Genomic DNA, 22,826 nt, shown 5'->3' with positions numbered 1-22,826 from the left:
TATAAAATAAAATAATCATAAATATAAAATTAAATCACATTAATATGATACAAATATACAATAAATAAAATAAAAGATAACGATCCTAAAAAAGAAGATATAAATAATGAAATATAAAAAAGGAAATAATTAAAAAAAAATCAACTCAGATATGATATTGTAAAGTAAACGGTATCAAGAGATTTTAAATAAATAAAATAAAATAAAATAATTTAAACAAAGTTAACATAAAAAAAAATAATAATAAAAACTCATTCATTAAATAAATTAATAATTATCATAATAACAAATAATAATGATGATGAATAAATAAATAAAACTAAAACAATAAATTATATGTTGAACTAAATAATGATAAAAATAAAATAAATAAACAATTCGGACAAAAAAATAATAAAAAAATAAAAAAAGGATAAAATGGTCTCAAATTTTAAATTTTCAGATTTGAGAGGGAAGGACTTTAGGGTTAGGGGTGTGCTTTTCTCCAAGAAAAACAAAAAAAAGGTTATGAAAGGGTGGATGTGAGGTTAATGGAGGCCATGGTTTTGAGTGGTGAAGGTTATTGAGAGCAAAAGGAAGAGGAATGAGACAAGGTAGGGAAAGAGTTTTTTTTATGGTGAGTTTTGTGTTTGTGGATGATGATAGATGGAGGAATGGGTGGAGAGGTGGTGAGACATGGATATTTGAAATGGTGGTTTAAAATATTTTTTTATCATTTGAGATTGATTTGATATAGGAAATGTTTATTCAAAATATAAATATGTATGAAGAAGAAAAATGTGTAAAATGTATGATGAAGCTTACTTGATGTTCTTGAAAATTTTTGCTTGCCTCTTGTTCTTCCTCCTTTCCACTAACCTTTCTTTCTCTCTATTTTCTCTTTTTCTCTCCCCGTTTTAGAATGCCTCCTCTCAAAAATCTTTTAGCCTCCTCTGATGTCTCCCCTTGCTCCATGGTCCTCTTTTCCTTTTATTGTTAGGGTTTTCACAAAAGGCCCAAAATTCTGAATTTTTCCTTTTTTATGTATAAAGTAACATTGGTTCAAGAATTTAATTATTTGTCATATTCTATTTTCCTTTTAAAAATTAATTCTGAAATTTTCCTATTTTATTAAGACAAATTTTTGTTTGTTTTTTTTTTTTTAAACCTTTTGATTCCATTCTTCTTTTGTAATATTAAAATTCAGATTTTTTTATTTTTTATTTTTTCATTTTTATTTTTATTTAAAAAAAAAATTAAATCAAAATTTTAGTGTTCACAGTTGCCCCTCTTTACTCAGTTTTTATCAAAAAATATGTATGAACAAGTTTCATATTAAAGTGATAAAAATTGAGTAAAGAAGTGAACTAATTTTGGTTTAAAAATGATAAGATACATAAAAAAAAGAGTCAACATCAGAAGCTATTAGAGAAACCATGATTTTTGATGGTTTGTGCTTAACAAATAATAACAAGAATTATGAGACAACATTATGCTTTGACTAAAAACTAAGATTGCCCGGCAGATAATGGACTTTAGCCAAAAATAAAAGTTGCACGTAAAGTAAATCAAGTTCTAAACTTTTGACAATAAAGTAAAAGGAACCAGTCAGGTTCTGGGGTTTTGACAAAGAAGTGAAATGTGCTAGTTAGATGCTGAGTTTTTTGAGAGAAAAGTAAAATGTGTCATTTAGGTTCTGCACTTTGATAGAAAAGTGAAAGGTGTCAGTCAAGTTCTGAGACTTTAACAGAAAAGTGAAATGTGCCAGACAGGTTCTGGGCTTTGACAGAAGAGTGAAATGTACCAGGCAGGTTCTAGGCTTTGACAGAAAAGTAAAATGTGCCAGTTAGGTTCTGGGCTTTGACAGAAAATAAAATGTGCCAGTCAGGTTCTGGGCGTTGACAGAAAAGCGAAAAATGCCAGTCAGGTTCTGGGCTTAGACAGAAAAGTAAAATGTGCCAGTCAGGTTCTGGGCTTTGAGAGAATGCGAAAGATGCTGTCAAGTTTTAGGCTTCGATAAAAACATAAAGGGACCAGGACAAGAAAGGTAAAAACAAAGATAGAAAAATAAAAGGTTGATCATGTTCTGGATTGCAAAAGAAAATAAAAGGATAGTCATCCTCTGAACTTTAATAGTAAGAGTAAGACAGAAAAATAAAGACATCAATCAACTTCTGAATTTTGATGAAAAGTAAAGAACTCAGTTAGATCATAGTCTTGGACTGCACATAAAGATTGTAAAGCAGATAATGAATTTAAATTAAACTTCACAAGGTGATAATAGATAAAAACAAATGCATGCTAATGTAATGATGCGATTGCATAAACTGGATGAATGTTAACACTTGGAATGAAATTTATTGAATGATGAGGTCCAACGCAATAATAAGACTTATTAAATCAAAACAAGCTTTGTCCTTTTTATTTTATTTTTTTATTATTTTATTATTTTTTTCGGGGATGATAATTCTTCCAACCTTATCGAAACATGCACATCAAGGTTCATGAATGAGTAACTTCTTTAGTCAGGATCAATTCTTTCATGAAATTTGAGCTAGGTAAGACATCAATCAAATTGGACTGCCATCTATTTTTGCATCGTCAAGAGGAGTCAACTTCTTCTGTCATGCTAAACTTATCAGGAGATTCATCGAACTTACTGTGTGAATTTTTAAGCTTCCAACTGTAATCATATTTTCTTATTACCCTTTTAACAATTTGCATGTTTCCTTTTTGTATATAATTATTGGAATGACAATAAAAATTCTATTGAAGAAGTTGAGTAAACAAAGTGGTGTATATAAGCTGAATGGAAGGTGACAAAAGACAAAGATAAATATTTTTGGAACATAGGAATGACTGTAATAAAGAAATGGTGAATTTGCAAAGAAGACTTATGACATGAGTAACGAAAAAATACATCAAAGGATCGAAATGACTATGAAAATAGTGAAATATTATGCCGATTAAGTGACGTCTTCCAGATGAACAGTGCTAATCTCTCATGTAAATTGATCATCCATTAACAAAACTGCCAAAATGAAATTACCCCAGTAAGGTATTTTGAATCCATCTTTCGTTTGACTCAACTTTAACCTCTCAAAATTTGCCCCAGTTTAGTATTTCAGTCGATCATATTTCTCGATTTGAAGCCCTTTCTTGCGACTAAAGTTAGTGCCCCTCTGAACCGCCCTTTTAGGTTTTCAGTTCAGTGTAGTATTTATTTGACCTTAACTTTTGCCTGAGCCGCTCTTTCGAGTTTTCAGCTCACCAGGTCGCTCTAACTTTTGCCTAAGTCACCCTTTCGGGTTTTCAACCTAGCGAGCTCTTTTCTTTTTTTCTTTTTTTCTTTTTTTTTCTCTTTTTTTTTTAATTATTTTTTCCTCTTTTTTAATTATTATATATATATATATATATATATATATATTTTAAGCATAGTATTTTTTTACAGCATCAGAATTGATGAGGTTTGGAAGATCTTGTCCATCCATGTTTGTGAGGATTAGAGCCCCTCCTGAGAAAGCCTTTTTCACCACATATGGTCCTTCATAATTCGGGGACCACTTGCCACGATAATCTTTATGCGTTGGCAAAATCTTTTTAAGTACCATATCTCCCTCACTGAATTCTCTCGGGCGAACCTTTTTATCGAAAGCCTTCTTCATCCTTCTCTGGTATAGTTGACCGTGACATAACGCATTCAACTGTTTTCCTTCAATGAGATTCAATTGATCAAAACGAGATTGCACCCATTCTGCTTCTTCCAATTTGGTCTCCATTATTATCCTTAAAGAGGGAATTTCGACTTCAATAGGAAGTACTGCTTCCATTCCATATACCAAAGAGTATGGAGTTGCCCCAGTTGAAGTACCAACCGAAGTTCGGTATCCATGCAAGGCAAATGGCAGCATTTCATGCCAATCCCTGTATGTCACTATCATCTTTTGGATGATTTTTTTAATATTTTTATTGGCTGCTTCAACTGCTCCATTCATCTTTGGGCGATAGGGAGAGGAATTATGATGTCAAATCTTGAAGTTGTCACACAATTCTTTCATCATTTTGTTGTTCAAATTAGTGCCATTGTCTGTTATCAACTTGCTTGGGAGGCCATACCGACAGATCAAATCCTTTTTAATGAATCTCACCACCACATTTCGGGTCACACTAGCATACGAGGCAGCCTCAACCCATTTTGTGAAATAGTCAATAGCAACTAAAATGAAGCGGTGACCATTAGAGGCTTTAGGCTCAATGGGTCCAATTACATCAATTCCCCATATTGAAAAAGGCCAGGGCGATGATAAGACATTCAAATTTGTTGGAGGAACATTAATATTGTCAGCATATGTCTGACATTTATGACATGTCTTTACATAACGAAAGCAATCGGCCTCCATTGTCAACCAGTAATATCCCGCTCATAGAATCTTCTTTGCCATAGCATGTCCATTAGCATGAGTCCCAAATGAGCCCTCATGAATCTCTTCCATGGTCTTTTGTGCCTCTGAAGCATCTAAACATCTAAGCAGAACCATATCATGATTCCTTTTGTAGAGCACATCTCTGTTTAGAAAGAAACTCATTGCTAACCTCCTCAACGTCTTTTTGTCATTTTCAGCAGCATTTAATGGATATTCTTGGTGTTTGAGGAAATTTTTAATGTCATTATACCAAGGTTTACCATCAGATTCTTCTTCAACCATTTGACAATAGGCAGGATGATCAAGCTGTTGCATCTTTATGAATGGCATATCTTCCTTTTGACTTACTACAAACATTGATGACAAAGTGGCTAAAGCATCGGCTAATTGATTCTCCTCACGAGGAATATGCTGGAAAGTAATTTCGTCAAAATACCCCACCAATTCCTTGATATAGGTTTGATAAGGGATCAATTTGGCATCTCGAGTTTCCCATTCACCTTTCAGCTGGTGAATAACCAAAGCTGAGTCACCATATACCTCGAGAATTTTAATCTTTGACTCTATAGCTGCTTGAATTCCCATAGCACATGCTTCATATTCAGCTACATTATTCGTACAATCAAATAATAATCTAGCCGTGATTGGGATATATTGCCTCTCTGGGGAAATCAGTATAGCACCAATCCCGTGTCCGAGTGCATTAGAAGCACCATCAAACATCATGACCCATTCGTCTTTTACTGAAGATCCTTTCTCGTTAAACAGCGCCATTATATTTTCATCAGGAAATTCATACTGTATTGACTGGTAATTATTCACCGGTTGATGAGCTAGAAAATCTGCGAGAGCACTGCCTTTGATTGCCTTTTGAGTAACATACAAAATATCATATTCTGACAATAGGACCTGCCAACGAGCAATCCTTCCAGTAAGGGCTGGTTTCTCAAAGATATATTTGATTGGGTCCATTTTTTACACCAACCAAGTCGTGTGACTCAACATATATTGCCTCAATCTACGAGCTGCCCAAGCCAAGGCACAACAAGTTCGCTCTAACAAAGAGTATCTAGCTTCATAATCGGTGAATTTTTTGCTCAAGTAATAAATGGCGTGCTCTTTCTAACCCGATTCATCATGTTGACCTAAAACACACCCCATGGATCCTTCTAACACTGTCAAATACATAATGAGCGACCTCCCTGACACTGGCGGCACTAGTATCGGGGGATTTTGTAAATACTTCTTTATCTTCTCAAAAGCTTCTTGACAATCTTCATTCCATTCCATCGGCTGATTTTTCCGTAGCAACTTAAAAATTGGTTCACAAGTGGCAGTTAGTTGGCATATGAATCGAGCAATATAATTCAGTCTCCCTAAAAATCCGCGAACCTCCTTTTCAGTGCGAGGAGGCGGCATTTCCATGATTGCTTTTGCCTTGTCAGGATCAACCTCTATTCCCTTTTGACTTACTATGAATCCCAACAATTTGCCTGATTTCACCCCAAAGGTACATTTGGCAGGGTTCAAGCGTAATTTGAATTTCCTCAACCGCTCAAACAACTTGTGTAAATTCATAACATGGTCTTCTTCGGTCCTTGATTTGGCAATCATATCATCCACATAGACTTCAACCTCCTTATGCATCATATCATGAAATAATGTCACCATCGCCCTTTGATATGTTGCCCCGGCATTTTTCAAACCGAAAGGCATGACCTTGTAGCAAAAGGTGCCCGAAGGTGTAATGAATGTGGTTTTCTCCATATCCTCTTCAGCCATTTTGATCTGATTATAACCCGAGTAACCATCCATAAAAGAGAAAAATGAATGTTGAGCTGTATTATCTACTAGCATATCAATGTGAGGCAATGGAAAATCATCTTTAGGGCTGGCTCTATTTAGATCCCGATAGTCAACACACATCTGAACCTTTCCATCTTTCTTGGGAACTGGCACAATGTTAGCAACCCATTGAGGGTATTTGGCCACAGCAAGAAAACCTGCATCAAATTGCTTCTTGACCTCCTCTCTAATCTTCAATGACATCTCAGGCTTCATTCTCCTTAATTTCTGCTTAACTGGGAAACACTCTGGTTTTAGTGGCAATTTATGCTCGACTATGTCAACATCTAGACCTGGCATATCTTGATAAGACCATGCAAAGACATCATTATAATCATGCAAGAGTTTAATCAACTTGTCGTGCTCTTGTTTTTTCATGAGGGTGCCTATTTTGATTTCTCTCTTATCATCCTCAGTCCCTAAATTGATTGTCTCAGTGGGTTCATCATGAGGTTGGATCTCTTTCACTTCTTGATCAACCAATCTTAGAAATTCTGAGGGTAAATCAACATCACTATCATCTTCGACAGCTTGATTAATGGGACAATCAAAATTAGTGGATGAGATATTAGCACTGTTACTTTCAGACATGTCACTTTCGAATCTGCATTGTGCGAGAGTTGAGACAAAAAGAAAATAAACGACAAGATTCAACTGATAAAGAAAAAGACACGAAAGATTACTGAGAATTCAAATCGCATTTCATTTAAATATACTTAAAAGGAAACATGTGTCCTAATTTACAAAACAAACTGATATTTCAAATTACAAAAAGAAATCATATATCAGCGTTTTCAAAAAGTAATGATATCCTAAAGCTTTGAAACTAAACAATAGGATTAACTTCAAGGATTACTTTGAATAGCTATTAAAAATCACAGGTAACTCAATGATCTCCCAATTGCCAACTTCTGTGTTTGGCAGGCAAGTACGGACTAGGTCCATAACCTCTTCTTCAGGTGTATCCACATCAGCAGCAGCAGCCACTGAGTCTTGAAACTCAAATCCAGCACTATAGAAGCTTTTCAGAAGATCACAAATGGGGACCCCTTCAGTCTTAGGCTCTCTACCTTCCAACCTGGCTAATCTTCTTTCTTTCTTTTCCTCCATGACTCTTCTCTTATCAGCTTTAGTGGGCATGTATCCCAACCCAAATCTATCCTTATTCTCATGGAGCTGTAACCAGTTTGTTGCTTTCGATATGACTTGCCCTAACATGTATCCATACTGACAACCTCCATCGAGCATGACTTTAGCAGTCATTATGGATGTATTAGACAATCGAGGCTTTAAGATTGGAGCTCCCTCTCCAACATAAGTAGCATTTGCAATCTCTAAAGCCTGAAAAGAGGTCTCTAGAACTTCTTCAGCAGCTTCAATATAAGGAGTGGACGAAGGCTTACTCACCAACACATCTTCTTCACCAGAGACAATCACCAACTTATTATCAATGATAAACTTCAGTTTCTGATGCAATGTGGATCGTACAACTCCTGCAGAATGAATCCAAGGCCTCCCCAAAAGACAGCTGTAAGCTGGCGCGATGTCCATTACTTGAAACAAAATCTGAAAAGTGCAAGGACCGATTTGTATTGGGATTTCAATTTCTCCAATGACCTCTCTTCTTGTTCCATCAAAAGCTCTTACTATCATGGCACTGGGTTTCATATGCGACCCATCATAAAGTAATTTTGACAATGTTGCTTTTGGCATCACATTCAGAGAAGACCCATTGTCAATAAGCACTCTAGCAATAATGTGATCTCGACATTTCATAGAAATATGCAGTGCTTTATTGTGCCCCATTCCTTTGGCAGGTACTTCATCATTAGCGAAGGTGAGATAATTGTTTGAAACAATATTACCAACAATGCCTCCAAACTTGTCGGTAGTGATATCATGGCTGACATGAGCCTCATTCAACACTTTCAAAAGAGTCCTCCTATGTGGCTCAGAGTTCAACAACAGCGATAAAAGAGATATCCGTGCTGGAGTTCTGTTTAATTGTTCCACAACTTGATATTCACTTTGCCGAATAAATTTCAAAAACTCACAAGCTTCTTCATCTGACACCGTTTTCTTTATTTCAGGCATTTTCTCTTCGTCAGCGTCTTCAAACTCGCCCACTTTGGCTTTCCCTTTTGAGGATCTCTCTATCTCTTTTGTTCACTCCTTTCTCAGCTCCTCAGGTGTGTAAATACAACCGCTACGGGTCATCCCACCAACACCAGCAATGTTTGAGACGGCGACAGTATCAGAATTGACACCTTGTGTTTGGTTTTCCTTAAAATTGCCAACGTAAACCCCTGCATCATACTTCCATGGTACTGCTTTGTTGTCCTTGTAAGTGAATGGAGTCGGTACTTGTATAGTGATGGGTCTAGGTCCGTTGGTAGTTGGGGTATTCATACATTTGGTGTAATGAATGACCAAAGGTTTCGGGAAAGCTGAGGATTGCCCATCGACAGTCAAAACTTCATTTTTCTCTTTAGGGTGTCCAATTTGGACCAGATGCTTGTCCATCAAGGTTTGTAGAACATGCTTGAATTCTTCACAATCTTCAATGGAGTGGTCTGCATCAGGGTGCAAATCACATATATTTCCTTCATGTACAAAACCCTTGATCAAGTCAATCTTGCACAGCTCAGCAAAAATAATCTTAAGAGGAGTGGTAACCTTTTCAACTTTCCTCTTTAAAACATATGTAGACTCTTCCTCGACGGCATTTACCGATGATCCTCCATGCCTGGGTAGGGGATTACTCCTAATGTTAGGATTATCCTCCTTGAAATTTAGCCATTTGGCATTAATTAAGTCTTGCACTTTGAACTTTAATGCCCTACAATTCTCTGTTGAATGACCAATGCCACCAGCATGATACTCGCACTTAGCGTTTGGGTCATACCCTCTTGGATAGGGCGGTTCTACAGGTTTCATTGGGCAGGGTACAACTAATGAACTTTGGAATAGGCGAGGTAGTAACTCAGTGTAGGACATGGGGATTGGGTCGAATTGAACTTGCTTCCTTTCCTGATTATTTTGGGGTCTTATTTGGTTGGGATTTGGGTTTTGGTTCCAATGCTGGGGTGGTCTCATGGGTGGTGCTATGGGAAAAGTAGGCGGAGCAGGTTGGTAGGGTCGTGGCTGATAAGATTGGAGACTTGGATTCTGTGAAACAGCATTGACATATGGGTAAGACATTTGAGGGACAGGAAATGTGGGTTGGAATTGAAAAGGTGCAGGGTTAGGTCTGATGAAAGGAACTTCTCTTGGGTGAAAGGCTATAGCATTAGTCTCTCCCTCCTTCTTTCTTCCTGGACCATTTGTAAATTTCTTCAAACTGGAGGGTCTTGTGAAATATCTTACCACTCCTCATTCCTCCTTCCACTCTTTCTCCGATAATCACAATATCAGAGAAGTTTGACGAAACACTTCCAATCATTCTATCATAGAAAGGTGATTGAACAGTATCAATAAACATAGCCACCATTTCTTTTTCAGACAAAGGGGGCTCCACTTGAGCTGCAACTTCTCTCCATCTCTGGGCATATTCTTTAAAAGTCTCATCCTCCTTCTTTAACATATTCTGCAGTTGTAATCTATCAGGAGCCATATCAATGTTGTACTTATATTGCTTTAGGAAAGCATCAGCCAAGTCTTTCCAACTACGAATACGAGTACGCTCAAGATGCATATACCAACTCAAAGCTCCTCCAATTAAACTGTCTTGAAAAATATGAATTAGCAGCTTATCATCATGAGCATGTGATGCCATCTTTCTACAGTACATGATCAGATGACTCTTTGGGCATGTTGTTCCTTTGTACTTATCAAAATCAGGCACTTTGAATTTTGGAGGAACTATCACATCTGGGACTAAACAAAGATCTGCAGCTTCCCCAATGCCATAGCTACTCCCCTCGATAGCTCTCAATCTTTCTTCCAATATTTGTAATTTTTCTCTGGATTGGAAGTGCTTCTCTGAGTAATTGGGCTGGGGTTCTTCTAAGGTCTTATGGGAATGGAATGGAGATATGGCTGGGTTTCCATTAAGGCTAGGATTAGTGATTTGTGGTTGGTGGTGGATCGGTTGGTTTGGGGTAGGTATAATGTGGGGTATATGAGCTTCTTGGGGATGTGTATTTTGAGGGTAAGCATATGATGGGATGGATGTTTGGGTTGGTTGGATTTGTGGATCTGAAGGTTGTGCAGGATTGGGTTGATTTAATGGCTGGCCAGTGTTTTGTGGGTTCTCAAATATTGGTGGCGTATAACCTTGGGGAAGGCCATATGGGAGAAATTGGACATCTTGTTGATTAAAAGCTTGTTGTGGAGGCCTTTCTACATGCAAGGTCAAAGGCACCATTGTTTCATGAGGAGGAAAAATTTCGGACGGTCCTTGTGTAGGGGTAAAACCTGGTGGATGGGTAGGAGTGGGTTGTGCTAGAGGTGCTTGAATAGGGGTCCCCTCTGTGGTTCTTCTCTCTAAAGACTTCAGTGCCTCTAGGATTTGTACCATTTGTTCTTTCAACTGATTAACATCGTTCCTCAGTTCTTCATTGTGCTCCTCTAACTCATCCATGATCCTTGCTTGAGCGCGAGTTCTATAAGGATGCTTTAGAAAATGTTTCCCCGTTATATTTGTTTAATTTTTTGAAATAGTTTGTGAGTGATGCAATAAAAAAATGATGCAATCAAAAAGAAGTTAACACAATGAAGAACATGTTTAAAGAGAAAATTGAAAACTTGAAGAATCATCACAATTGTTGAACATCTTTAAGTTTTTCTTTTAAACAAGAATTAATGTGGGATCATCACCAAAATATAAAATTTTCTTAATTCAAGTGTATCATCTCATTGCTACTTGATCCCACATTAATTTTCATTTTTCTTAGATATTCAAAAACTTTGTGATCCTCAACCTATGAATAAAAAGAAAATGATGAGAAATTATTTCAAATTTTGTATTTGTTTCATTAACATAGGATCCTAGTAGTCATAAGGATTAATATTGATTCTAAACAGATAAATGTCCATATAAGAATCAACATTAATCCTAAATGAATCAAACTAGGATTTTTATTAATGAAACAAATATGTGATGACTATGATAATGCGAGAACAATATGAATCACCACCCTTTTTTTTTTTAGTTTTTTCTCTTGATAAATCTGAATTGATACTTATAAGGGTAATGCTTCACATGACAATGCAATTATGTAAGAAATTATGCAAATTGTCATCCTTAACCTTATTTCAAAACTGATTTTAAATTTATTACAAGTGTCACAAGGATGGCAATAAGCATGATATTCAAATAAATGATATGCAATGATAAATGAAATGATGATGATGTAAGAAAAATTAATTAAGAGAATCATGTGAATTACTAGTCCTTATATTATTCCAAAAAAATCTTCTCCTTTTTTATTTAAAAACTTTAAGGCACTAATAATTCACATAATTTCTAAAAGAATAAATAAGGAAAGAATACCCCCTTTTGTGTCCTATTTCAGGTCACCTAAAGGGTCTAACTTAAAGATCTACAACTTTCTTTTACGTGTAAAAACTCACAAAAGGTGGCTTGTAATCCTAAAAGGTCACTAGAGCTAAGATCCAATCCTTGATGTTGACCACAACAGTAGGGAGTCTACTAGATGTGGGACATCAAGAAAAGGTCAAACTCTAGCTAGGGTTTTCACGATAGCCAAATAGGACGTGCATCCAAAATGACACCGCTACATAACCCCTCTAATCCTAAGCATACTCAGACCCGGGTATAGGGCCCCGCTCAAAGTGTGTGATAAATGTGTAAGTGGTAGTGTGTGAGGGAGCATACAAACCTTATCAACTCAACAAAAATAAAAAGCTGCAAAAATTAAACAACACAAGAATATACAAATTATCAATAGTCATCTACCCTAGGATTAATAACAATATCAATATGAGCATACAATGAGATTACGCAATTCATACACGAAATACATGCACGAATAAAAGAAACACTACAATTGACTCAAATAAATAAAAAAGAAAGGGATTAAACAAATAGAAATAAAATAAGACAAATTCGCACGATCAATTATCAAAGGCTTGACTCTCTAAAAGATATCCCCAGTGGAGTCGCCATCTGTCGCAACCGGGCGATCGTAACGGTACGACGGATGACAAACTTGTTCCAAAATATCAGAAGAGTCGCCACCAAAGTTTATTTTTAAGAAAAACCTTGGAAAAACTTAAATATAATACGATCTTTGAAACCAAAAAATGAGTTCGGGAGTCATTTACGTGTAGGGAAGGTATTAGCACCCTACAACGTCCGTTTAAAAAACGGTTACCTAAAATTAATTGTACAAAATTATTCTAATTTTGAAAAATATTTATTTAACCCCTAAACATTAATTATTTTATTTTAGAAGAAGAAATATTATTTATTGAAATATTATTCGGGTTATTTTAAAAAATATTTTGACTTGACGGGTACGGTTCCCGCTCCTACGTATCCCCGGATGCAATGGGGAACTCAAAGCCACGTAGTTCTATCTAAAAATTATGAAATTAGTTGATTATAATTAAGTTTAGTAAAAGAAAAATTTATTTTAGAATTAAAATCATTTTTCGTAAAAATTATAATGTTTAGGATACAAGATAATGCAGTTATACATGTACCCTACGAGAAAACAATACAGAAAGTGAAGGAAGATCACACAACTATACTGCAAATCATTAAGAAATATTTTATTCGTAAATGGAGTATTTGAATTTTAATTTTGATTATGATTAATACTGAAAGAAATTTAAGATAGCGTAAGCTATACATAAACTTCTTATAATTTATTAGACTATCGAAGGCAATGTAAATTACACATGATATTATAAAAATTTATAAAATGAATAAATTATAGTAATTTAATTTATCAAAATTTGAAACATGACTTAAAAAATAAAAAAAAAAAAAAAATTTATTTGAATTGATTAAAGAAGATACTCATTTAATAAAAAATATTAAAAATTTTATTTGATAGATTTATATTATATAAAACGTAAGGTAACGTTGGTACACATAGATTTTGATAAGTTAATATTGCATAAAGTCTTGGTAACGTAGGTACACATAGACTTTATCAATTTATAATACATGACGATAGAGAAGCTATACGTTAGTATTATAAATTGATACAATTATATTATTATTTATTAATTAATTATAAAAAAATAAGTAATTTAGTATTCACAATATAAAATAAAATAATCATAAATATAAAATTAAATCGCATTAATATGATACAAATATACAATAAATAAAATAAAAGATAACGATCCTAAAAAAGAAGATATAAATAATGAAATATAAAAAAGAAAATAATTTAAAAAAAATCAACTCAGATATGATATTGTAAAGTAAACGGTATCAAGAGATTTTAAATAAATAAAATAAAATAAAATAATTTAAACAAAGTTAACATAAAAAAAAATAAAAAAAATAATAAAAACTCATTCATTAAATAAATTAATAATTATCATAATAACAAATAATAATGATGATGAATAAATAAATAAAACTAAAACAATAAATTATATGTTGAACTAAATAATGATAAAAATAAAATAAATAAAAAAATTGGACAAAAAAATAATAAAAAAATAAAAAAAGGATAAAATGATCTCAAATTTTAAATTTTCAGATTTGAGAGGGAAGGACTTTAGGGTTAGGGGTGTGCTTTTCTCCAAGAAAAATAAAAAAAAGGTTATGAAAGGGTGGAGGTGAGGTTAATGGAGGCCATGGTTTTGAGTGATGAAGGTTATTGAGAGCAAAAGGAAGAGGAATGAGACAAGGTAGGGAAAGAGTTTTTTTTATGGTGAGTTTTGTGTTTGTGGATGATGATAGATGGAGGAATGGGTGGAGAGGTGGTGAGACATGAATATTTGAAATGGTGGTTTAAAATATTTTTTTATCATTTGAGATTGATTTGATATAGGAAATGTTTATTCAAAATATAAATATGTATGAAGAAGAAAAATGTGTAAAATGTATGATGAAGCTTACTTGATGTTCTTGAAAATTTTTGCTTGCCTCTTGTTCTTCCTCCTTTCCACTAACCTTTCTTTCTCTCAATTTTCTCTTTTTCTCTCCCCGCTTTAGAATGCCTCCTCTCAAAAAAATTTTAGCCTCCTTTGATGTCTCCCCCTGCTCCATGGTCCTCTTTTCCTTTTATTGTTAGGGTTTTCACAAAAGGCCCAAAATTCTGAATTTTTTCTTTTTTATGTATAAAGTAACATTGGTTCAAGAATTTAATTATTTGTCATATTCTATTTTCCTTTTAAAAATTAATTCTGAAATTTTCCTATTTTATTAAGACAAATTTTTGTTTGTTTGTTTTTTTTTTAAAACCTTTTGATTCCATTCTTCTTTTGTAATATTAAAATTCAGATTTTTTTATTTTTTATTTTTTCATTTTTATTTTTATTTAAAAAAAAAATTAAATCAAAATTTTAGTGTTCACAAGCAAGAATCACCAATGGCAGAAGAAGCTGGTAATGTGAGAAGGACCCTGAGGGATTATTCTATGCCAGATCTTAATTCTTACAGAGGGAGTATTGTGAGGCCTCCTATTCAAGCCAATAACTTTGAAATTAAGCCTGCACTTTTACAAGTCATCCAACAAAATCAGTTTGGAGGTGCAGCATCAGAGGATCCAAATTCTCACCTAGAGAATTTTCTTGCAATTTGCGACACCTTGAAGATCAATGGAGCTACTGATGATGCAGTCCGCTTGAGGCTTTTTCCTTTTTCATTACGGGATAAAGCTAAGAGTTGGCTTCAATCACAACCTCAAGGGAGTATTTCTACATGGGATGATTTGGCTACTAAATTTGTGAACAAATATTTTCCTCCATCCAAGTCAGCAAGAATGAGAAATGAGATTACTAATTTTGTGCAACAAGAGTCTGAGTCCTTATATGAGGCATGGGAAAGGTATAAAGACCTAATTCAGAAGTGTCCTCATCATTCTTTACCAGATTGGCTACAAGTGCAAATTTTCTATAATGGCCTTTCACCCTCTTTTAAGGCGATATTGGATGCAGCAAGTGGAGGGTCATTTAATTTGAAAACACCAGAGAAAGCCTTGGAGACTCTTAAATTGATGGCAAATAATACAGTGAACATGCAATTTGATCGCCAAAATAGAAGAGGTGGAGTGCTGGAGGTTAATACTTTGGATGCTATTCTAGCACAGAACAAGCTTTTAACACAACAAATTACTAATTTGACTCAGCAGTTGGGTAGTATGCAGGCTAAAGCTGTTAATACATCTTCCTTGGTGTGTGACTTTTGTGGAGGAACGCATCAAAATGGTGAATGTCAAACCACTCAACAAGAGGCACAAGTTAATGTAGTAGGGCAACAACAGAATCAATATTCCAATAACTATAATTCAGGTTGGAGAAACCCACCAAATAGACCTTGGGGTGGTTTAGGACAATCTAACCAACCAAGGCCTCCATATCAATATCAAGCACAATCTAGCAATCAAGGGAGCAAGATGTCTACTTTGGAGAGTGCTTTAGAGAAATTATCCTTGCAAACCTCTACCTTTGTGGAGCAAACTTCCAACTTCATGAATGTCACTAGGACAAATTTCAAGAACCATGAAGCTTCAATCAGAAATTTGGAGAATCAGATTGGTCAAATGTCAAAACAACTTTCAGAGAGATCTCCTGGTAAATTTCCCAGTGACACCGTTCCCAACCCAAGGGAACAATGTAAAGCAATTCAATTGAGGAGTGGAAAGGTGTTAATTGATGAGAAAAACCGTGAGGTGGAAGGAGAGAAAAAGAAAGAAAGTGGTGATATAGAAGTGATGAAAGAAGAAAAAAATGATGAGATAAATTGTGAAAAAAAGAATGAGGGAGATAATAGTCAGGCAGGTGAGAATGATAAAACAAAAGTTTTTGTTCCTACTGTTCCATTCCCTCAAAGGTTGAAGAAAAAGGAGCAAGAGAAGCAATTTGCAAGGTTTCTTGACATCTTCAAAAAGCTCCATATCAATATTCCTTTTGCTGAAGCATTGGAACAGATGCCAAGCTATGCCAAATTCATGAAGGATTTGCTGTCCAGAAAGAGGAAGCTTCAAGAAGATGAAACCATAATGCTCACAGAAGATTGCAGTGCAATAATTCAAAAAAAAATTACCTCCCAAGTTGAAGGATCCAGGAAGTTTCGTAATCCCATGTGAGATTGGAAATTTAATGGTTGGTAAGGCATTGTGTGACCTTGGAGCAAGCATCAATTTGATGCCCTTGTCTATTTTTAAGAGGTTGGGTATTGGAGAAGTGAAGCCTACTATGATAACTCTTCAACTGGCAGACCGTTCAGTGACTTATCCTTATGGAGTAATGGAGGATATCTTAGTAAAGGTGGATAAATTCATCTTCCCAGCTGACTTTGTGGTGCTTGATATGGAGGAAGATTCTAAAGTCCCAATTATATTGGGAAGACCATTTTTAGCCACAGGGAGAGCATTGATTGATGTACAGCAAGGTAAGTTGATGTTGAGAGTGGCGGATGAAAAAGTTACCTTTTCTATAAATGAAGCTTTGCAGCACTTGATGGACAAGGAGGATTGTTTCCGGGTAGAAATGGATGATTCTCTTATGTTAGAGGAGATGGGAAAATATATGAGGAAGAGTCCATTAGAGGGAGCCTTGCTAACAGAAATGGGAGCAAAGGAGCTGAGTGAGAAAGTGAATGACGAAGAGGTGGTGGACTGTGTTTACCAATTAGAAGCTCTTAAGCCAGTATTTACTTCCAAAAGAGGGGTTGAAGAATTAAACAGAGATGAGGGAAGAATGGAAGAGACATCAAAGATAGAATTAAAACCACTCCTTTCCCACCTGAAATATAGGTTCTTAGATGAGCAGAAGCTTAACCCTGTAATTGTAAACAATGAGTTGACAAGTGTTGAGGAAGAGAAACTTATGAGGGTATTAAGAGAGCACAAATCTGCATTGGGTTGGGTTATTAATGATTTGAAAGGTATTAGTCCTACTGTTTGTATGCATAAAATTTTTATGGAGAAGGATTTTAAACCGGTGCGTCAACCGCAAAGGAGGCTCAACCCAACTATGAAGGAGGTAGTGAGAAAAGAGGTTATTAAGCTTTTGGATGCAGGTATAATTTACCCAATTTCTGATAGTGAGTGGGTTAGTCCTGTGCAAGTTGTACCCAAGAAAGGTGGTATGACGGTAGTGATGAATGAGAATAATGAACTCATCCCAACTAGAAAAGTTACATGTTGGCGTATGTGTATTGACTACTGAAGACTTAATCAAGCCACAAGGAAGGACCATTTTGCACTACCTTTTGTTGATCAAATGCTAGAGAGATTGGCTGGGCATGAGTATTACTATTTTTTGGATGGCTATTCTGGTTACAACCAGATTGTAGTGGCTCCTGAAGATAAAGAGAAAACAGCCTTTACATGTCCTTATGGAGTCTTTGCATACCGGAGAATGCCATTTGGTCTCTGCAATGCACCTGCTACATTTCAGAGGTGTATGTTTTCTATTTTTTCTGATTTAATTGAAAATTGCATTGAGATCTTCATGGATGATTTTTCTGTATTTGGTTCTTCATTTTATTCTTACCTCACTAACCTGACTTTAGTGTTAAAAAGATGCCAGGAAACTAATTTGGTGCTTAACTGGGAGAAGTGCCACTTCATGGTAAGAGAAGGTATTGTCCTAGGTCATCGAATTTCTGCTAAAGGTATTGAGGTAGATAGAGCCAAGATAGAGGTAATTGAATAATTACCTCCTCTTGTGAATGTTAAAGGGGTTAGAAGTTTTCTAGGACACGTGGGTTTTTATAGGTGATTTATCAAAGATTTTTCTAAAATAGCTAAGCCTATGACTAATCTGCTTGAAAAAGAAGCTCCTTTTGAGTTTGATGATGCATGTTTGCAAGCATTTAACACCATTAAGAAAAAACTTATTTCTACTCCTATTATTATGGCACCTGATTGGTCTTTACCATTTGAAATTATGTGTGATGCTAGCGATTATGCTGTAGGTGCTGTATTGGGACAAAGGAAAGAAAAAGTTTTTCATGTTATATATTATGCTAGTCGTGTGTTGAATGATGCCCAAAAGAACTATGCCATGACTGAAAAAGAGTTACTTGCTGTGGTGTTTTCCTGTGATAAATTCAGACCTTATCTTGTTGGCTCTAAGGTCATTGTTTATACTGATCATGCTGCTTTGAGATATTTGTTTGTTAAACAGGATGCCAAGCCACGATTGATTCGATGGATTCTCCTATTACAGGAGTTTGATTTGGAAATCCGAGACAGACAAGGGAAGCAAAATTTGGTGGCTGACCATCTTTCAAGATTGAAGATTGATAAGGCTATCAAGGATATCTCAGAAGAGTTTCCCGACGAGAAATTGTTGGCCATTACTTCTTTACCATGGTTTGCTGATTTTGCTAATTTCAAGGCAGCTGGTATAATTCCTCATGACTTTAATTTTAAGCAAAGGAAAAAAATTTTGCACGATGCTAAATTTTATTATTGGGATGATCCTTTGTTATTTAAAAGGTGTGCTGATGGTATAATTAGGAAATGTGTTCCTGAGAATGAGTTTGAGAGTATTCTTTGGCACTGTCATGGATCAGATTATGGAGGGCACTTTAGTGGGGAAAGGACAGCCTCTAAGGTATTACAAAGTGGATTGTATTGGCCTACCCTCTTTAAGGATGCTCGTAGTTTTGTTGAGAAGTGTGATAGATGTCAAAGAGTGGGGAATATTTCAAAGAGGAATGAGATGCCCTTAAATAATATACTTGAAGTAGAAATTTTTGATGTTTGGGGTATAGATTTTATGGGGCCATTTCCTTCTTCTTTTTCAAACCAGTACATTTTAGTTGCTGTAGACTATGTGTCTAAGTGGGTAGAGGCTAATGCATTACCAACAAATGATGCTAAGATTGTGGTTTCTTTTATTAAGAAACACATTTTTACTAGATTTGGTGTGCCTAGAGCAATCATTAGTGATGGAGGTTCACACTTTTGCAATAAGCAATTGGAGTTACTCTTAGGTAAATATGGTGTGAAGCACAAGATAGCTACCCCTTACCATCCACAAACAAGTGGTCAAGTAGAAATTTCCAATAGGGAGTTAAAGAGAATTTTAGAGAAAGTGGTAAGTTCTACTAGAAAGGATTGGTCTAGGAAACTAGATGATGTGTTGTGGGCTTACCGTACTGCTTTTAAAACTCCTATTGGAATGTCACCATATCAGTTGGTGTATGGAAAATCATGCCACTTACCTGTAGAATTAGAGCATAAAGCATTCTGGGCTACTAAATTTCTAAATTTTGACTTAAAGAATGCAGGTGAAAGAAGATTGTTACAATTGGATGAGCTGGATGAGTTTAGATTGCAAGCATATGAAAATGCTAGGATCTATAAAGAGAGAACCAAAAAATGGCATGATAGGAGAATTGTGGTTAAAGAGTTTGCACCTGGCCAACAAGTGTTGTTATACAATTCTAGGCTCAAATTATTTCCAGGTAAGTTAAGGTCTCGCTGGTCAGGTCCTTTTGTTGTTCAACAGGTATTTCCCTTTGGTACAATTGAAATTTCAGACCTTAAATCAGAAAGACACTTTAAAGTTAATGGTCAGAGATTGAAGTTGTACCTAGGGGTGATTTTGAAAGAAAAACGACCACTGTTAATTTAGCATCATTATTTGAAGGTGAAAAATAAAAAAAAATGAAAAAAATTAAATTGAAAAAAATAATAAAATAAAAAAAACACAAAAAAAAAAACACACAAAATTTTGAAATGAATTTTTGACAGAATGTTCCACAGGTGAGGCATGGAATTTTTCACACTTGTGGTTTTCTAAGGTATTTCTAAATAAAAAAAAAACCCTAGTATAATTCTTTTTTTCTTCTTCTCCATTTCACACTCCCCACTACCGTCACACACAGCCCTCACATCACCAAATAGTGCCGCCCAACGTCGCCATAGTTGTCCCAGCTACACTAAGTAAGTGCCTTCATCTTCCCACAAACAATCCTATTCCATGGTATTTTTAGTCATTCATTATTTGGTGTTGTGGGTTTGTTGCATTCAACTTATTTAAGTGTGGGGCATTTCAGTTTTTGGGTTTTATTTTGTTATTCTTCCTGTTATTGAGTCGTACAAGGGCTGAGATTTTAACATCACCATTGGCTGCTTTAGAACTTTTTGCTTTATAAGTTGACAATGTCTCACAAAACAATGGCAAAAAAGAGCAAAGGAAAACGTCCTCGTCATCCGCCCCCTGAAGAAAATCCCCATGGTATTGTATTTAAAAATGAGGAGCAAAGGATGCGGTATACTTCTTTGTCTAAGAGGATCATATTGCCTACAAGAGATTATACAGGGTAAAAATTGTACAGCTGGGCTAATCACATTCAGATTGCATAATAGAGATCTAGCCCTCACTTTAGCTGAATTTAATTCCATATTTGGGTTACCATGTGGGGGTGAGAGGAAGTATCCCCGTGAATTTATAGCTTCATCATTTTGGTGCAAATTATCTGGCTCTAGTGATTTTGTTTCCTCTGAATCTAAGGAGTCCCACATCCATAATCCATGTTTCCGGTATGTTCATCGTCTCATGGCCCATACTATATTTGCTCGTGGTGATAGTAATGCTGCTGTTCGAAAATCTGAGTTGTTACTTCTGTAAGGTATGGTTCATGCTGTTGATTTAGATTCAGGTTCTTGGCTGGCACGACAGTTTACTAAGGTAGGGAAAGCTTTGTCAGGTCAAATAGCTATTGGGGGGTTAATCACTCCAATTGCACGTCATTTCAACATTCCGCTAAATGATGACAAGCCAATTTTAGGCACTTCGAGAATTGATTTGGAAATGTTGGTCAATAATGAGATGCTTGTTAAATGGGATGATCATTATTGTTTAGTGATGTGTGACACTTTGGAGATGCCTCCACCTCCTCTCCCTAACTCTGAATTCACCACTGTGCGTGAAAAGACTTGTTGGACATTTGCTCATTCTGATTTTCAAGATGATCCTACTGAATTTCCTGGACAGTCCTCTGAGCATTCATTCATTTCCACTGGTCCTTATGTTGGTGACTTCTCTCGGCTCCATGAGTCCATTGCCGCACTACAAGCCCAGCAAGAAAGGCATTACAATGAGTTTGTGGAATTTTGCGATACACAACTCCTTCACCAACAAACTATGGAACAAATGATGCAGGAAACTTTGGCTCTGCTTCGCTCTCATATGCCTTGATTTTGTGAGTTTTCTTTCCCCTCTTCTTTATTTTGTTTCCATTGGGGACAATGTAAATATTTAAGTCTGGGGGAGTTTTATGCACCTTTTCTTTCTTTATCCATCATCTTGCATCATTGTGCATTTGCATAGTCATATACATTGCACTCATAAAATAAAAAAATAAATGAAAAATAAAGGGTTATTTAAATGCTTGCATATGTGTTGAAATGGGAATTCATTCTCTTAACCATAAGTTCTAAGTTTGTTCAATGATATTTTCTGAGCACTATTGATATTTGGTTTATGATTACTTGTTGGGAAAATTCACACAAAACACAATGATCTTGGTACTATGACACTTAAGGAAGACTTTTAATCTATTTAAATAAGGCATACGAAGTTTTAGGTTTCTATGGTGACACTCACTGCATTTGGTTACTGGAGAATTGTCTGCCTTATAAAAAAAAATAAAAATGGTTCTAAAGCTAACTAGACACCTCTTTGAGGTCATAGGTCACTGGGGAAATACTGTAAGTACCCTTTTGAGACTGATTGGCTACTAGGGAAATGTCTAGTTTGAAAAAAAAATAAAAAATTAGTTTCCTAATGCAGGCACTCCTTTGAGACCACGTGTGGCAAGTGCATAGCAATTGAGTGGAAGAACCAAGCATAGTTGGCAGGTAAGTGTCTTCTATGCTGGGAACCTAAAAGAAAAAAAAAACAAATAAATAAAAAGAAAAGATAAGTATTGACTGACGTAGTGTCTAGTGCCTTGCTTCAATTCCAATTGCACTAAGAACCTAACAAGTTAGTCATATTGTGCTAAAATTGTGAAAATGGTGCTCTTGGATATCATTGTTTTATTCTGAATCGAGTGGTTGAGATAATATATTTCCATTTAAGTTTATTCCTTATCTTGTCTTCATTGTGTTTTCTTTGTTTGAGGACAAGCAAAAGTTTAAGCTTGGGAGATTTTGATGTGTGTATAAATTGTATTTGCATTCATGTTTAGTTTAGGCCATTTGCATACATTATTGCATTGTTTGGTTGATTTTATCATGCATTATCTTTGTTTCAGATTACACAGTTGGTTTGCTTGTTTTTTCTTGTAAGTAAGTGTTTTAGGTGCTAAAATTATGGTTTGGAGGGAGCAAGTATCAAGTTGAAAAAAAGACAGAGCGAAGAATTAAAATCAGAAGATTCCACAACTGAATTGTGGATCGCTCCATGTCTGTGGAAATATTTCAGAGTGAAGATTTGAAGTCAGAAACATCCACAAGCAGG

General features: G+C 35.4%; 1 protein-coding gene, 1 non-coding gene and 1 pseudogene across 2 annotated transcripts; 1 reads left to right on the top strand and 2 right to left on the bottom strand.

Moving 5' to 3' along the window:
• Nucleotides 1-3,407: 3,407 nt before the first annotated feature.
• Nucleotides 3,408-10,830, bottom strand: LOC113871638 (annotated as a pseudogene).
• Nucleotides 10,831-14,767: 3,937 nt separating this feature from the next.
• On the top strand, nt 14,768-16,275 carry LOC113871637. The gene is made up of 2 exons (XM_027508735.1): nt 14,768-16,178; nt 16,238-16,275. Exons 1-2 carry the CDS (start codon nt 14,768-14,770, stop codon nt 16,273-16,275), a joined length of 1,449 nt encoding a protein of 482 aa, XP_027364536.1.
• LOC113873943 lies at nt 15,158-15,264 on the bottom strand. Its single transcript, XR_003506008.1, has one exon. It is a non-coding gene; the product is annotated as a small nucleolar RNA R71 (small nucleolar RNA).
• Nucleotides 16,276-22,826: the final 6,551 nt, after the last annotated feature.

The sequence above is a fragment of the Abrus precatorius genome, unplaced genomic scaffold, assembly GCF_003935025.1.
Source record: "Abrus precatorius isolate BTA unplaced genomic scaffold, Abrus_2018 Scaffold7, whole genome shotgun sequence".
Lineage (NCBI taxonomy): Eukaryota > Viridiplantae > Streptophyta > Magnoliopsida > Fabales > Fabaceae > Abrus > Abrus precatorius.
This window is presented reverse-complemented; position numbering and strand designations above follow the sequence as displayed.